This window comes from Staurois parvus, unplaced genomic scaffold (assembly GCF_062004578.1).
Source record: "Staurois parvus isolate SC_StPar_1 unplaced genomic scaffold, SC_StPar_1.0 ptg000404l, whole genome shotgun sequence".
In the NCBI taxonomy this organism is placed as follows: Eukaryota; Metazoa; Chordata; class Amphibia; order Anura; family Ranidae; genus Staurois; species Staurois parvus.
In genome coordinates this window covers 312,208-328,300 of record NW_028318200.1, presented here as the reverse complement: position 1 = coordinate 328,300, position 16,093 = coordinate 312,208, and the positions used below count along the sequence as shown (strand labels likewise).

The 16,093-nt window shown below is 41.3% G+C and overlaps 1 protein-coding gene across 6 annotated transcripts in view; it reads right to left on the bottom strand.

The window, feature by feature from the left end:
• The window catches only part of LOC149455085 (citron Rho-interacting kinase-like), a 207,354-nt gene that overhangs the window by 78,651 nt on the left and 112,610 nt on the right, over positions 1-16,093 (bottom strand). For all 6 annotated transcript variants that reach the window (XM_089686650.1, XM_089686652.1, XM_089686653.1 and 3 more), the window contains one exon: positions 15,079-15,272. In XM_089686650.1, coding sequence (XP_089542776.1) covers positions 15,079-15,272 — 194 coding nt within the window. The remainder of the gene's footprint in view (positions 1-15,078; positions 15,273-16,093) is intronic.

Here is a 16,093-nt window from a genome sequence, read left to right as displayed (position 1 = left end):
GCTCAAAAACCAACCTAAAGGACTCTACATCCAAAGCTGGCAACAAATGAGGCCAAAATGTCCACCTGGCAGAACTTAAACATGTTAACAGAAGACCAGGTAGCAGCCTGCAAAACAGGGAAAGAGTGGCTTGGTGCCAAAAAGCCCAAGAAGCACTTACACATAGTAGTGACAGCACCTTGACAGGGTTATAAAGGTCTGTTTGAGACACCTACAGGTGGTGGAACAAGAAGCGTGAACACCCCTTCAGGGTACATGTGGGATGACAATGAGGTGATCAGTCTTTCTGAGATGAACTGTTGCAGAGAGATAGTCTCTTACAGCCTGAGCCACTTCCAGACAATGAAGAAAAACTTTCCTCTTGGTGAACTGGAGCTGGACAAATGCAAGAACAATGCCCTAATTAAAGTGGCAGTAAACGTTTTTTTAATACTTTTACCTGCAGGTAAGCTTATAATAAAGCTTACTGTTAGGTAAAATAAACATCTCCCAAACATGCACCATTTAGAAGAAATTCATTCTATTTTTGAGAGCAGGTGCATGTGCTCTGAATGAACAGCATACCTGTACCATTTCTTCAGCACTGTGACGTCATCTCAGCTCGGCCAGTCAGGCAACCAGAGCTCGCAAACCTGGGAGGAAGACAGGGTAAAGATGGAAGCCTCTACAGCGGTGATAGCATGCCGCTGGAAGGCTTTGTTTTAAGGTAAGTCCTTCATTTTTTTTTTTTTTATTTAAATATTTATTAAATTTTTCATATTAATACAAAAACCCAAAAAGGGAAATAATTCTCATACAAATAAACATTTATAACATTTCTACCTTTCCCTTACTAAAAACTCTTTTCTTTCCCATCCCACTACCCCCCCTTCCCGCCCCTCATCCCCCCTCCTCCCCCTCTGCAGACTCTAGCCCATTCTAATCTCTTGAGGCTTGTTAATTATTTGCTAACATCCTAGTTCATATTTTCCTATATTTCTCTTTCAATCCTGCTCTTTCCCACTTTTCCCATCTCCTAAAATAAACTCTCATCCTATCTTCCTGCATATGGTATGATCTTTCCATTCTACCTATCTGGTTTACTCTATTAATCCAGTCTTCCTCCTTCGGTACCTCAGATTTCTGCCAAAACTTAGGTATCAGCCCTTTCGCCGCATTCAAGAAGTACCATATACCTGAATCTTTATATTTATTTACAGATGTCTCCACATTGTGTAGGAGGCACGTCGTTGGGTCTAACCCTATGTCAATTTCAGTTATTTCTTCAATCAATTTGACTATTGTCTTCCAAAAAGCCTGGATTTTCGGACATTCCCACCATATGTGAAACACCGTGCCTATCTCTCCACATCCTCTCCAACACATATTTGTATTTTCCCCATTCATTTTGTGCTCTACACTCGGTGTAATGTGCCATCGTGTCACACACTTATAGTTAACCTCAACCTCTCTCATACTAACATTATCGTGTATCAATCTAAACATCTTTCTCTGTCTATCTTCATGAAACCCAACTCCCATATCCCTTTCCCATTTTGTTATAAAAATTAACTTTGTGTTTGTGTCTAATTCTGTGAGTATTCTATACACTTTTGAAATACCGTGCTTCCCATCCCTACGTGTCTCTAACAACCTTTCAAACATATTCCACTCCTGTTTTGATCTCAGGGGTTTCGGTAGATTTCCAATAAAACATTTCAATTGATGATATTTCCACTCATCTATTCTAATAAAAATATCTCCCTTCTTCTCTATTAAATCTTTAAGTGATCTCAATTCCCCCTCCACCAAAACATCTCTCAGTTGGGTATCCTCCTTTCTAAACCATCTCCATGATATCTTATTCTTTCCCGGGGGAAAGTACTCAGTATTTGTGAGAGGCATTAATATAGAATTAAATTCCCATTTCATGTTTTTGTGTAAATTGTGCCATACCCTAAAGACATTTAAAGTGTAGATACTTGTGCTTTCTTTAATTCCCCTGAACTGTGGTGGAACCCATATCATCTGACTCAATCTAATGCCACTAAGATCATTTTCAATTGTTACCCAGCTTTTCCCCTTATGGTTAAATGTCCAGTCATATATTCTTGCTAAAACCACTGCTTTATAGTATCTCTTGACATCTGGTAGACCCAATCCCCCTTTCTCTTTAGTCCTACTCAATGTTTCATACGCTATTCTAGGTTTTTTATTCTTCCATATGAATCTTGTTAACATTTTTTTCATTATCTTAAAGAAGGCTTCTGGAATTTTGATTGGTACCATTTGAAATCTATACAGTATTTTAGGCATAATTACCATTTTGACTAGGTTTATACATCCCATCCAGGATGGATTTCCTCCTTCTAGTCTTTTTAAATCTTCCCTGATCTCATTTATCAAAGAGATATAATTTAATCTATACAAATGCTTAGATGAGGCAGTGAGTTTTATTCCTAGGTATTTTATCTCTTTTTCTCTCCATATAAAGGGGAATTCTTTTTGTAGTTTTTCTTTTTCATTCTTTGATATATTAATATTCAGGATCTCTGTTTTCGTTGGATTAATTTTTAAATTTGATAGTTCACCGTACTCCTTCAGAATCTTCATTATATTTGGGAGAGTTATTCGGGGATTCCCCACATAGAACAATAAGTCGTCCGCAAAGGCAGCTACTCTATGTTCTATGGATTCTATCTGAATTCCCTTTACCGATCCACTATTTCTTATTATTGACAACAGAGGTTCGAGTGACAATACATATAGCAGAGGGGACAGTGGACAGCCCTGTCTTGTACCATTAGACATTCCAATGGGTTCTGATCTCTCCCCATTTACCGTGATGATTGCAGTAGGCTCCCTATATAATTTACTTATCCACTCGCCTATCCCCAGCACTTTTAAGTTGTCCATCATAAAGCCCCAGTCCACTCTATCAAATGCCTTCTCTGCATCAATTGACAAGAGCACCACCGGGGCTTTCTCTTTTCTACTTTTCTGAATAAGCATCAGGGTTCTCAAGCCATTATCTCTACCTTCTCTCCCCGGTACAAAGCCCACCTGATCTCCATGGATCCATTCAGGCATCAGATCCCTCAACCTGTTTGCTAACACCTTTGCATACAGTTTAGTGTCTGTGTTCAATAATGAGATAGGTCTATAGCTGGAGCACTGAGATGGATCTTTTCCCTCCTTGTGAATAAGTACTACATGGGCCTGTAGGGATTCTCTCCTCACTTCCATCCCACCTCCCAGAGCATTCATATATTTCTCCAGCTTGGGTAACAGTACTTCACTAAATTTCTTATAGTACTTAACTGTATAGCCATCCGGGCCTGGGCTTCCCCCCCCCCCCCTGTGCTTTTTAATGCTATTTTAATTTCTTCCTGGGAAATTTCTGCGTCTAGGGAGTTCAGCTGTGCTTCACTTAGTTTTGGTAATCCCGCATTTTTTAAGTATGTCATCTTTTTTTCATTAGTTCCCTCTTGAGCTACTTTTAGAGGGCCTTGGGGACTAATATTATTTAACTTTTTGTAGTACTCCGTAAACACTTTAATAATCTCTTTATTTGAGTGGACCAACTCCCCCTTTGAACTTTTTATCTTTTCTATATAGTTCCTATTTTTCTTTTTATTCAAAGCTCTCATTAGATGTCTTCCTGGTCTGTCTCCCCATCTATATCTCTCGTTCAAAACCCTGTTGTATACTCTTCTCTTCTCCTCATCCATCAACCTCTCTAGCTCATCTTTTTTATCCAATAACTTCTGTCTCGTATCTTTTGTTATTTTCTTCTTATGGATCTGCTCCAAGTCCAATATTTCTTTTAAAAGCCCACTGACCTTCTCTCTTCTTTCCTTTTTCTTCCTTGCTCCTGCCGCAATCAAGATTCCTCTTATGAATACCTTGTGGCTTTCCCAGACTGTAGCTATCGATACTTCCTCTGTTTCGTTCTCCTTAAAGTATACCTTAATCTCTTTCTCGATTTTCTGAACTACATCCTCATCCAGAAGAAGAACCTCATTTAACCTCCACCCTAATCCTCCAGTCCACCTTCTTCCCCATCCCATTTTCATTACGACCGGAGCATGATCCGAGAACGTCCTTGTCTCTATGTCAATTTTAACCAGATGATCTATAAGTTGATGGTCTATTAAGATGTAGTCTAATCTCGAATATATCTCATGTGCATTAGAGAAGAAGGTATAGTCTCTGTCTTTCATATGCATTATTCTCCAGGTGTCCACTAGTTAATATTCATGCATCACTTTTTTCAAAGCTCTCAGAGACCTACTCCTCTCTCTTTGCACGGAAGAGGTATTATCCCTTTGTGGGTCCATACAGAAATTTAGGTCTCCAGCTACTATCAAGCGCCCTTTTTTGAATTCCATTAATTTTTTCAACAGACCCTTCATATACATCTCCGGATTTTTATTAGGGCAGTATATATTGGCAAAAGTACACTCAATCCCCTGAAGTCTACCTTTTAAGAATAAAAACCTCCCCTCCGGGTCGGTTCTTCTATCCTCCAGCTCAAATCTCATATTCTTTGCCAAGCCTATTGCAACCCCTTTTGCTCTTTTAATTGGAGAATCTGCATAGTACCATGTTGGGTAGTGTTTGGATTTCAATTTCACGTTTGCCTCTATCTCAAAGTGCGTCTCCTGTAAAAATACCACTGACGTAGCCCTATGATGTAACTCATTAAACAACCTAAATCTCTTCCCTGGACAACTCAGCCCGTTCACATTATAGGTTATAAACTGTATTTCTTCCATCATTCCCAATTAACTCCATCTCTCTTCCAGATTGCCTCTTCCTCTTTATCCCTTCTGTCATGCAGAGAATTGACCCAATACCTCCTCCCTTCCCTCCCACCCAACTCCATCCCCTCCCCCCTCCCTCCCATTCTCCCAACCCGCCCCCCCTCCCTCGCCTTTCCCTCCACCCCCCCTCCCGCCCCCCATTTTTTTAGGCCTTCAAATTGCCTATCAATCATTTGTGGGTATAAGACCACCTTTGATTTTTTTTTTAAAAACCTTGGGGTTGAACTCCTCCCATGTACAGCCTTCCCACCTCCAACCACCCCCGATTACCCTCGTTCTCTCCACATCTTTCCACTTTTGCGGTGCGGTTGAAAGAGATAGAGCGGAATATAAAAAAAAGAAAAAAAATCACATTATCCCCTCTAACTCCTCCCTACCTCCCCCCTACCTACTGTCTGCCATTCCTCTTCTCCCCCGTTGCCTGTCTCTCCCTCTGTTTCCCACCCAGTAATCCTTATTCTGTGCAATTCCAGTCTATCGCAGAAGTCTCTCAAGTCCTCAGGAAATCTCAGATATGCTTTTTTTTTTTTTTTTTTAATTTAAATATTTATTAAATTTTTAATATTAATACAAAAACCCAAAGGGAAAAAATTCTTATACAAATAAACATTTATGACATTTCTACTTTTCCCTTACTATAAAAAGCTCTTTTCTTCCCCATCCCACAACCCCTCCTTCCCACCCCTCATCCCCCCTCCTCCCCCTCTGCAGACTCTAACCCATTCTAATCTCTTGAGGCTTTGCTAACATGTTAGTTTATATTTTCCTATATTTCTCTTTCAATCCTGCTCTTTCCCACTTTTCCCACCTCCTAGAATAAACTCTCATCCTATCTTCCTGCATATGGTATGATCTTTCCATTCTACCTATCTGGTTCACTCTATTAATCCAGTCTTCCTCCTTCGGTACCTCCGATTTCCGCCAAAACTTGGGTATCAACCCTTTCGCAGCATTCAAGAAGTACCATATACCTGAATCTTTATATTTATTTACAGATGTCTCCACATTGTGTAGGAGGCACGTCATTGGGTCTAACCCTATGTCAATTTCAGTTATTTCTTTAATCAATTTGACTATTATCCTCCAAAAAGCCTGGATCTTCGGGCATTCCCACCATATGTGAAACACCGTGCCGATCTCTCCACATCCTCTCCAACACATACTTGAATTTTCCCCATTCATCTTGTGTTCTACACTCGGTGTGATGTGCCATCGTGTCATACACTTATAATTAACCTCAACCTCCCTCATACTAGTATTATCGTGTATCAATCTAAACATCTTTCTCTCTCTATCTTCGTCAAACCCAACTCCCATATCCCTTTCCCACTTTGTTATAAAGTTTAACTTTGTGTTTGTGTCTAAGTCTGTGAGTATTCTATACACTTTTGAAATACCGTGCTTCCCATCCCTTCGTGTCTCCAACAACTTTTCAAACATATTCCATTCCTGTTTTATTCTCAGGGGTTTCGGTAAATTTCCAATAAAACATTTCAATTGATGATATTTCCACTCATCTATTCTAATAAAAATATCTCCCTTCTTCTCTATTAAATCTTTAAGTGATCTCAATTTCCCCTCCACCAAAACATCTCTCAGTTGGGTATCCTCCTTTCTAAACCATCTCCTTGATATCTTATTCTTTCCCGGGGGAAAGTACTCAGTATTTGTGAGAGGCATTAATATAGAATTGAATTCCCATTTCATGTTTTTGTGTAAGTTATCCCATACCCTAAAGACATTTAAAGTGTAGATACTTGTACTTTCTTTAATTCCCCTAAACTGTGGTGGAACCCATATCATCTGACTCAATCTAATGCCACTAAGATCATTTTCAATTGTTACCCAGCTTTTCCCCTTATGGTTAAATGTCCAGTCATATATTCTTGCTAAGACCACTGCTTTATAATATCTCTTGACATCTGGTAGACCCAATCCCCCTTTCTCTTTAATCCTACTCAATGTTTCATATGCTATTCTAGGTTTTTTATTCTTCCATATGTATCTTGTTAACATTTTTTTCATTATCTTAAAGAAGGCTTCTGGAATTTTAATTGGTACCATTTGAAATCTATACAGTATTTTAGGTATAATTACCATTTTGACTAAGTTTATACGTCCTATCCAGGATGGGTTTCCTCCTTCTAGTCTTTTTAAATCCTCCCTGATCTCGTTTATCAAAGAGATATAGTTTAATCTATACAAATGCTTAGATGAGGCAGTGAGTTTTATTCCTAGGTATTTTATCTCTTTTTCTCTCCATATAAAGGGAAATTCTTTTTGTAGTTTTTCTTTTTCATTCTTTGATATATTAATATTCAGGATCTCCGTTTTCGTTGGATTAATTTTTAAGTTTGATATTTCACCATACTCCTTCAGAATCTTCATTATATTTGGGAGAGTTATTCGGGGATTCCCCACATAGAACAACAAGTCGTCCGCAAAGGCCGCTACTCTATGTTCTATGGATTCTATCTGAATTCCCTTTACCGATCCACTTTTTCTTATTATTGACAGCAGAGGTTCAAGTGATAATACATATAGTAGAGGGGACAGTGGGCAGCCCTGTCTTGTACCATTAGACATTCCAATGGGTTCTGATCTCTCCCCATTTACCGTGATGATTGCAGTAGGCTCCCTATATAATTTACTTATCCACTCTCGCATTCTAACACCTATCCCCAGCACTTTTAAGTTGTCCATCATAAAGCCCCAGTCCACTCTATCAAATGCCTTCTCTGCATCGATTGACAAGAGCACCACCGGGGCCTTCCCTTTTCTACTTTTCTGAATAAGCATCAGGGTTCTCAAGCCGTTGTCTCTACCTTCTCTCCCCGGTACAAAGCCTACCTGGTCTCCATGGATCCATTCAGGCATCAGATCCCTCAACCTGTTTGCTAACACCTTTGCATAGAGTTTAGTGTCTGTGTTCAATAATGAGATAGGTCTATAGCTGGAGCATTGAGATGGATCTTTTCCCTCCTTGTGAATAAGTACTACATGGGCCTGTAGGGATTCTCTCCTCACTTCCATCCCACCTCCCAGAGCATTCATATATTTCTCCAGCTTGGGTAACAGTACTTCACTAAATTTCTTATAGTACTTAACTGTATAGCCATCCGGGCCTGGGCTTTTTCCCCCCGCTGTGCTTCTTAATGCTATTTTAATTTCTTCCTGGGAGATTTCTGCATCTAGGGCATTCAGCTGTGCTTCACTTAGTTTTGGTAGTCCCGCATTTTTTAAGTATGTCATCTTTATTTCATTAATTCTCTCTTGAGCTTCTTTTAGAGGGCCTTGGGGACTAATATTATATAACTTTTTGTAGTACTCCGTAAACACTTTAATAATCTCTTTATTTGAGTGGACCAGCTCCCCCTTTGAACTTTTTATCCTTTCTATATAGTTTCTATTTTTCTTTTTATTCAAAGCTCTCATTAGATATCTTCCTGGTCTGTCTCCCCATCTATATCTCTCATTCAAAACCCTGTTGTATACTCTTCTCTTCTCCTCATCCATCAACCTCTCTAGCTCATCTTTTTTATCTAATAACTTCTGTCTCGTATCTTTTGTTATTTTCTTCTTATGGATCTGCTCCAAGTCCAATATTTCTTTTAAAAGCCCACTGACCCTCTCTCTTCTTTCCTTTTTCTTCCTTGCTCCTACCGCAATCAAGATTCCTCTTATGAATACCTTGTGGCTTTCCCAGACTGTAGCTATCGATACTTCTTCAGTTTCATTCTCCTTAAAGTATACCTTAATCTCTTTCTCGATTTTCTGAACTACATCCTCATCCAGAAAAAGGACCTCATTTAACCTCCACCCTAGTCCTCCAGTCCACCTTCTTCCCCATCCCATTTTCATTACGACCGGGGCATGGTCCGAGAACGTCCTTATCTCTATGTCAATTTTAACCAGATGATCTATAAGTTGATGGTCTATTAAGATGTAATCTAATCTCGAGTATATCTCATGTGCATTAGAGAAGAAGGTATAGTCTCTGTCTTTCATATGCGTTATTCTCCAGGTGTCCACTAGTTGATATTCATGCATCACTTTTTTCAAAGCTCTCAGAGACCTACTCCCCTCTCTTTGCACAGAAGAGGTATTATCCTTTTGTGGGTCCATACAGAGATTTAGGTCTCCAGCTACAATCAAGCGCCCTTTTTTAAATTCCATTAATTTTTTCAACAGGCCCTTCATATACATCTCCGGATTTTTATTAGGGCAGTATATATTGGCTAAAGTACACTCAATCCCCTGCAGTCTACCTTTTAAGAACAAAAACCTCCCCTCCGGGTCGGTTCTTCTATCCTCCAGCTCAAATCTCATATTCTTTGCCAAACCTATTGCAACCCCTTTTGCTCTTTTAATTGGAGAATCTGCATAGTACCATGTTGGATAGTATTTGGATTTCAATTTCACGTTTGCCTCTATCTCAAAGTGCGTCTCCTGTAAAAATACCACTGACGTAGCCCTATGATGTAACTCATTAAACAACCTAAATCTCTTCCCTGGACAACTCAGCCCGTTCACATTATAGGTTATAAACTGTATTTCTTCCATCATTCCCAATTAACTCCATCCCTCTTCCAAATTGCCTCTTCCTCTTTATCCTTTCTGTCATACAGAGTATTACCCCAATACCTCCTCCCCTCCCACCCTCCCGCCCAACTCCCATCCCCTTCCCTCTCCCTCCCACCCTCCCCATCTCCTCCCTCCCTTAACTCCCCCCCACCCACCCACCCCCAAGGCTTTCTTTGCCTTTGGATCATACTCCACCTCTGATCCCTACCTTGGAGGTTCGGCTCCGCCCATGGCCGCTCCCCTTCCCCCCCTCCTCCCCGGGGTCCCTTTATCTGATAGCTCTCTATTTACTTTTCCAACTAGCTGCCACTTTCCTTCCCTACTGGTATATAAGTCTCCCTCCTCCACTTCCCAACCCGGTATCTCCAGTCTCTGCAGTCCAAATTTATCACAGAAAATTTTCATATCTTCCGGAAATCTTAGAGTTGTCGAAATTCCATCCCTCCAACCGATCAGACTCGCTGCTTGACCCCATCTATATTTCACATTATGTTTTTTCATCTCTTCTAATAAAGGTTTCAATGTTTTCTTTCTTCTCAAAGTCTCTGCTGTTAAGTCCGCAAAAATTTGGATATTTTTCCCTCCATATGGAATATTTGTTCTTCCCTTGATCTTTCTCCATATCTCCTCTTTATCTCCATAGTTGTGGAATTTAACTATTATGTCTCTTGATTTTTCAAATCTTTTTTCTTGTTGGTACTTCCCTATCCTATACACTCCATCCAGTTTAAACATCACCACCTCCCCTTTATCCACTATGGAGTTCAAGATTTTACCAATTAACTCTTTTAAGTCCTCCCCCTGGGTCAGCTCTGGGACTCCTCTTACTCTTAAGTTATTTCTCCTTTCTCTATTTTCTTGTTCTTCCATCATAAAAAACAGTCTTCCATCATAAAAAATCTCAGATATGCTGTTACACCATTCTTCCATCCGATTAAACACTCTGGGTTACCCCATCTATATTGAACATTCCGTGTTCTCATCTGCTCTAATAGGGGTTTCAAGGATCTCCTTCTCCACAATGTCTCATACAATAAGTCCGCAAATATCTGAATATTTATATCTCCATACTTAATAGTTGTTCTTCCTTTAGTCCTTTTCCAAATCTCTTCCTTATCTCCATAATTATGCAGCTGAACAATTACATCTCTAGGTTTTGCCTTCTCATTACCATGATGGAACTTTCCTGTTCTATATACTCCATCCAATTTAATTACATCTGTTTCAGGTCTGTCCATAATGGAGTTTGACATTTTACAGACTATTTCTTGAAGTTCTCTCCCTTTCAAATTTTCTGGGATTCCTCTTATCCTCAAGTTGCTTCTCCTATTCCTGTTCTCTTGTACTTCTATTTTATACAGCAATTGTTTCTGCGTATTCCTCATCATAGCAGCCCTTTTTTCTAGGCCTGAAATAAATTGGGTGTGTTTATTAATTTTTTCCTCCATTTCTTCCATTCTCTTTAGCAGGTGCCCTAGATCCTGTCGAATATTTGTCATTTCTTGCTTAAAAGTTTTTTCCAAGTTTTTAAACATTTCGGCCATCTCTCTTTTATTCGGCACTTGTAAATCCTTTTCAAGATCTTTCCTCTCTGGGTTTTCTATCGACTGTCGGCTGCTACAATTCAGGCCCAGTGACAATCTGGGGCTATTTTCCAAACTGGTTTCCATTTCCCCTTTTTCATTGCCACTATGGGCCCTTTCTGGAGTCACATTCCCCTGGGAGGTATATTTTTTAATTGTACCCGTCTGGGACCCTTTGAGCCCACTTCCTTTAACGCTTTTATTCTTCATACCTCCTGTGCAAGCTGTACTCTTTACGAGAGGGAAACTTTAGACTGTATATTGGGGCATTAATTTTGGTCAGATCTCTCTAATATCACTTAGCAATTTCTCTTTCTCTCTTCTTTCTTTTATTTTCTTTTCACTTTCCAAAACTCCCTGGGAATCCCCCTTCACTCTTTTATAGGCAGCTCATTTCCCACAATCCAGGACACATATATAATTACACATGGGTTCTTCACTCACCCTCCTTCACTTGCTCATCAAATGAGGCGACCCAGATCCACAGCCGTCCCTTTGTTTCTCCTGGATTGTGTCTCTGGGGGATTCCTGCAGGGTCTCCTGTTGCTTGGAGCTATGTGTCCTCTTCTGTTCAGCAGGTTTAGGAACTCTTCCAGCCTCTCCCCTCTCCTGTCAGGGAACCGGCCGGCGTCTAAGCTACCCAGAGCTCCTTTGCGGCCACCAGCGTGCTCCCGCCGCACTGCTCGGTTTCCCCGGCAACCCGACAGCTGATCTCGGGTCTCTGCAGCGTGATCCCTTCTCAGAGCTCCGTGCCCGCTCCTGCTCTCCTCCTCCTTCACCGCGCCGGATTCCCACCTCCAGGAGACCCCATTCAGGTAGGGCACCGCAAGTAAAGTCCTGAGGGTTCTCAGGGTGGTCAGATCGGGGATTGTCGGAGAGCACTCACATCGTGCTCTCCGACGCCGCCATGTTTAGGCTCCGCCCCCGTCAGGGATGATTTACTAGCCATTAAGATTGTACCTAAGTAGACACGGTAAGTCCTTCATAATGTGTCCTTCATAATGTGCTAGTATGAGATGAATGCTAACACATTATGACATTACCTTGCAGGGGATTTTTTTTTAAGTTGTGGTTTACTACTGCTTTAAGATGATAAGCAGAAACTAACTTAGGAAAAAAGGAGTCCTGGGATTCAACACCACCTTAACCCTGTGCACAACCAAAAAGGGATTCTTTGCAGGATAAGGCTTCCAGTTCAGACACCTGATGATTGCTACAAGAAAAAACACCTTTTGGATGAGAGTAGAAAGAGGAATGTCTGTAATAGGTTTGAATGGCCATTTCTGAAGTGCAGAGGACCAGATTCAGGTCTCACGGAGTCATTAGGGACTGGATGGGGAGCTTTATGTTGGACCCCCTATACTAAAAGGTCTTAATCAAGCACTGAGATGCCAATGATCTCAGAACTAGGACAGAAAGGCCAGAAACTTGACCCTTGATAGTGTTGAGAGAGAAAACTCTATTTAGAGAGGGAAAAGACTTCACAGTGTGATCTTTAGGTTTCTTTTGCTGAGGAACATGGGTGCTCTTTCCACCAGTAGCATCCTTGAAAATATTATCAAGGGCCAGTCAGAAAAGACAATGTCCCTTAAAGGTCATGTGGATCAAAAGCTTCCTGCACAGGTTCAGTAGTCCAGCACTTTAGCCAAAGTGACCTACACATATGGACCAATATGAGACACATGCTAGAAATGAATCACTATAGCATCTTGTTAAGAAGGGAAACTGTTGGGGAAGCTTTTGTACAGAAGTGCTGCATTCCCACTGTGAAGCCAAGTTGATACAGTGCTAATAAGTGCTTGGGGGAGTAAATAACTTATCAGGGAAAGTCAGGCTTATCCATCAGTTTTAAAATGTTGCCTATTGCATCAATAAGAGCCAAACCAGTCTCTTATTTTTGAGTAATATCATTTGACTGTGACTCTTTAGGGGTGAGTCATCAGTCAAGGACTGAGGTGTTTTTCAGAATTAGACAGCCTATGCAGTCAGTGGCTCTGAAGCCACCAAGGCCTTGTGCAAATCAGATATAGAATATCTTAACCACCGCCCGCCATATAGTAATATGACGGACGCAAGGCGGTTCTCTCGTTCTGGGAGGACGTCATATGATGTCCTCCCATTCTCACCGCGCATGCGCGACTCAGGAAGCGCACAGCGCGGCAATCGGCAGTGCGCTGTGTCCCTTGGACACAGCGGATCATCGATCTCGGAAAGAGCTGAAGATTTCGGCTCGGTCATGTGATCAGCTGTGTCCAATCACAGCTGATCACATGTAAACAGGGAAATGCCGGTTATCGGCATTTCTCTCCTCTCGAGCTGTCACGCTGACAGCTCGTGAGGAGAGGAGAGCCGGTAATCGGCTTTCCGCGGAGGGGACATGTACACAGATCATCAGAGCACTGATGATCAGTGTAGCCCCAGCAGTGCCACCTGTCAGTGACCATCAGTGCCTTGTATCAGTGCTTATCAGTGCCTCGTGTCAGTGCCCATCAGTGCCACATCAATGCCACATCAGTGCCTACCAGTGCACATCAATGCCACATATCAGTGCCCATCTGTGGTGCCAGTCAGTGCCACCCATCAATGCCAATCAGTGCCACCTATCAGTGCTGCCAATCAGTGCCACCTATCAGTGCCGCCAGTCAGTGCCGCCAGTCAGTGCCGCCTATCAGTGCCCATCAGTGATGCCTGTCAATGCCTATCAGTGCCACCTACCAGTGCCTCCTCATCAGTGCCCATCAGTGCCACCTATCAGTGTCCATCAGTGCAGCTTATCAGTGCCCATCACTGCAGCCTCATTAGCGCACATCAGTGAAGTTGAAAAATCAATTATTTAAAAAATTTTATAACAAAACTAAGAAAAAAACTTTTTTTTTTAATTGTCAGTGGTTTTTGGTTTGTTTAAGAAGAAAAAAAAAACCCCGTGGTGATTAAATACCATCAAAATAAAGCTTTATCTGTCACAAAAAAATGATACAAATGTCATATGGGTACAGTGTTGCATGACCGCGCAATTGTCATTCACAGTGCGACAGCGCTGAAAGCTGGAAATTGGCCTGGGCAGGAAGGGGGTATAAGTGCCCTGTAGGCTTGTGGTTAAGAATGGGGTGCAGAAGTGCACTTGTGGCTCCTGAAATCACAGTTATCAAACAAACAACATGGTGATTTGGGCAATAAAGTATTGCATTGCAATAAAGTATTGCATTAAAGAGTAGAGGACCCAGCCACACCCAACAGAACATAAAAACTCCAAAAGCAGAGGGTAAATTGACTCCAGCAGTAGACTGCAACTCTTTATGGTTAAGCGCATCAGTCAAGGACTGGAGTAACACTATCTCTGCAACCAATGGCCATGGGCAAATAAAACACAGAAACTGCAGGAGAGAATGTGGAAGCGCATTTGTGGCAAGTAATTGGGTGAGGTGATTTGTGCCATAAAGTAAGCAATGCCAGTAGGTGCACTGCAAGCAGTCCTGGAGCCATCAGGGCTGCAGGCTTCATCAACAGATGAAATATGTCCGGCATTCTAGAGCTGGTGTTTGTAATAGTTTTCATTTTGGTTTAAACATATTGGAGATACACTAAGCTAGTTTTATTTTTGTTTTAAACTCCATGATTGTATATCAAATTCCTGCCAGATACACTTGAGGAAAGGTAGAAAATTCCAGGTGTTCTGAACCTGCAAACCTTTTTTAGCTGTGCTGCTGTGTAGCTCCAGAGTGACCAAAGAGCTAGTCCTGGGCAGATGCTGTTGCTACAGGTGATTGAAAGGGAGGGCTGTAACACAAGACTTCACAGACCTTCAGAAACGTGGGTGTGATACTTCTCGTGAGCTCTGTGGTGGATAGGTATTTGTCTGTAATTGAAATTGTGAGCAATTGAAATTGTGGCTGTTGGAGTGATATCATTCACATCTATCCGAAGACCAAACTGATTCATGCTGGTAGTAGGAGTTATCCTGGGCTGGGCTACAGTTTTTTTTCCCAATGTCTAATCCTTCTTTAGGAAGCAGTATAACCTGAAGGTTAAAGACTTCCGGTGTCCCTCAGTGGACAAGAAAGAACTACCTTTATATCATGCAAATACGCATCATTTTGAATCCTTACCTGCCCTGTTTTTCATTATCCAGCAATCTTTGCACCTCTCGAAGTCTGCATTCAAACTGAGTCTTTTCATCCTCTAATGAACTTCTCCAGCTCTCCCACTGGCGTTCCTTTTCCAGCAGCTCATCATTCAGTGCTTCTAGATCCATTACCTGTTCCTCCAACATAGTGCATGTGGTTTTTAGGGCTTCCATTGTCTGCAATTATAACACCACAAATGACAAATTTAACAATTAACAAGAATTCTGGCTATGATCTGTAAACAAAGAGATCTATCATGTGCCTCTCGAGGCTTGAAGCCAATGTTTGCTCTACTTAATCAACTATAACAAACTATTAATCGAAAAAAGGATTTATATAGCACCAACAATTACAATTTACAAAATAAAGGCAGACAGTACATCTAAAATTCAAGGGTTTGGGGGCCCTGCTTACAATCTAAAATATTCTAGCTATGAAAAATGTGCCAGTAACAGAACAAGCGGTTACTACTGCAAATAAAATATTAGGATTCTCTAGAGGGATTGTAGATGCATCAACATTGTAGATGCAACAGGCAAAAAGCCAAGATCATTTATTATAAAGGATAAAGAAATCTAAAGTAAATCTTAAATCTCCTAAAGCAGGGCTTAAAATTTCAAGTCCTGAGCTACTAGTCAGGCCTTAAGAGTTACTCGCCACCAACAAACACACACAAACAGAGACACCTGTACGTACACACACACACACACACACACACACAGACATGTACATACACACACATACCCGGTTTCCCCTAAAATAAGACCTACCCCGAAAATAAGACCTAGTGCCATTTTTGGGAATTGCTAAAGTATAAGACCTACGACGAAAATAAGACCTAGCTGTGATCAGGGCTTTTTTTCAGGCGGAACATGGCGGAACGCCATTCCGCCACCTCCGACACTGACCTTGCGCACACCAATATCTACTGCCTCTTATAAACACAGAAGCGCGGCTGAAGTGAAAGCACCATCCGCTCCCACAGAACCTCCCTACC